Source organism: Propithecus coquereli, unplaced genomic scaffold (genome assembly GCF_000956105.1).
Source record: "Propithecus coquereli isolate 6110/MARCELLA unplaced genomic scaffold, Pcoq_1.0 Scaffold11, whole genome shotgun sequence".
Lineage (NCBI taxonomy): Eukaryota > Metazoa > Chordata > Mammalia > Primates > Indriidae > Propithecus > Propithecus coquereli.
This window is the reverse complement of record NW_012134969.1, coordinates 7,923,398-7,924,590: the sequence shown is the minus strand read 5'-3', so window position 1 is coordinate 7,924,590 and position 1,193 is coordinate 7,923,398. Positions and strand designations below refer to the sequence as shown.

The following is a 1,193-nucleotide window of genomic DNA, read 5'->3' as shown; positions in this document are numbered from 1 at the left end:
TGAGTTTCTGGGGGTTAGCTATCTTTCCAATGTCAGAACCAGTGCCAAGAGAGTTCTCTCAGCAGTTAGAAAGGTCCATTAAGGCAACTAATACAATTTAGGATTTTCTTTACATTGATTAGATTAAATCAGCTAGCTAGTTCTCTTTGACTGTACAATTGGATTATTAGTGGCCAATGCCATTTGACTTTCTCACTTACTTTCTTGTTGAATACTGCTAGCTCCAAGTTACGAAAAAGCCTCCTAGAGTGGTGCAGATGGCAATCTAAATATTTCTTGTCTTGGAAATGCAAGTCTACATATTTGTTTGATTTTTATAACACTCTTCTCTCTTCCCTCTATAGCCTAAAATTATGTTGTAACTAATTTTTAAAAGCAAATAAATTATGATCAATTTTGGAGGTATTCTTGATAATTCTTCTAAAGGCATCAAAGACTATCATTGAGGAAAGATTGAGAATTCTTATTACAAAGAGTTAGCAGCTTGTAGTAGCCCACCATATTGTGAACAAGGCCTCTATCGCTGGATCTGCTGGTAATCAGTTTGTGAGAAGTCAGATGTGTGCTTCTTTTTGTGTGACATGAGGAAATAGCCTACAGATGAAAAACATGCAGTCTGGGGAAAATAGTGCGGGAATTTCTGCTCCTGGTGTGTCTCCACACCTCCCACGGAAGGCTGCCCACCCAATACACACCCACGTACTTCTAACTGAAGCATGAAGATAGGGCCCGAAGCACTGGTTCTCTGGTTTCTACTTCTAAACTTCCATATGCAGCTCTGGGATGACTGGGTACTTGTGGGAGGATAAAAAGAGCTTTAAATCAAGAGTCCTGGCTTCAAACCTCAGTCCTGATTCACACTGGCTTTGTGATGTTAACTAGTGTCCCTTAATCTCACCAGTGTTTAGAGTCCCCTTGAGAATTCTCAAAGGCATGCAGAGAACAATGTGTACAGCAGAGATTTGTTGAAAGTATTAAAGATAAGCACTATATAAACGACAGTTATTATCCTGAGGCTTATTGTTACTGTTCTTGCTATCTTTTGGGTTTCTTTGAGTAGGTTTCTGGAAAAGAACAAAATGCCAAAAATGCCATATGGATTGACTGTGGAATCCATGCCAGAGAATGGATCTCTCCTGCTTTCTGCTTGTGGTTCGTAGACAAAGTAAGTATCCACATTCCCTTAAGCCCAT

The 1,193-nt window shown here is 39.6% G+C and overlaps 1 protein-coding gene across 1 annotated transcript in view; it reads left to right on the top strand.

Moving 5' to 3' along the window:
- CPB2 (carboxypeptidase B2 (plasma)) overlaps positions 1-1,193 on the top strand; it is an 84,409-nt gene that overhangs the window by 35,050 nt on the left and 48,166 nt on the right. The window contains exons 4-5 of the mRNA XM_012648329.1: positions 594-699; positions 1,061-1,165. Coding sequence (XP_012503783.1) covers positions 594-699; positions 1,061-1,165 — 211 coding nt within the window. The remainder of the gene's footprint in view (positions 1-593; positions 700-1,060; positions 1,166-1,193) is intronic.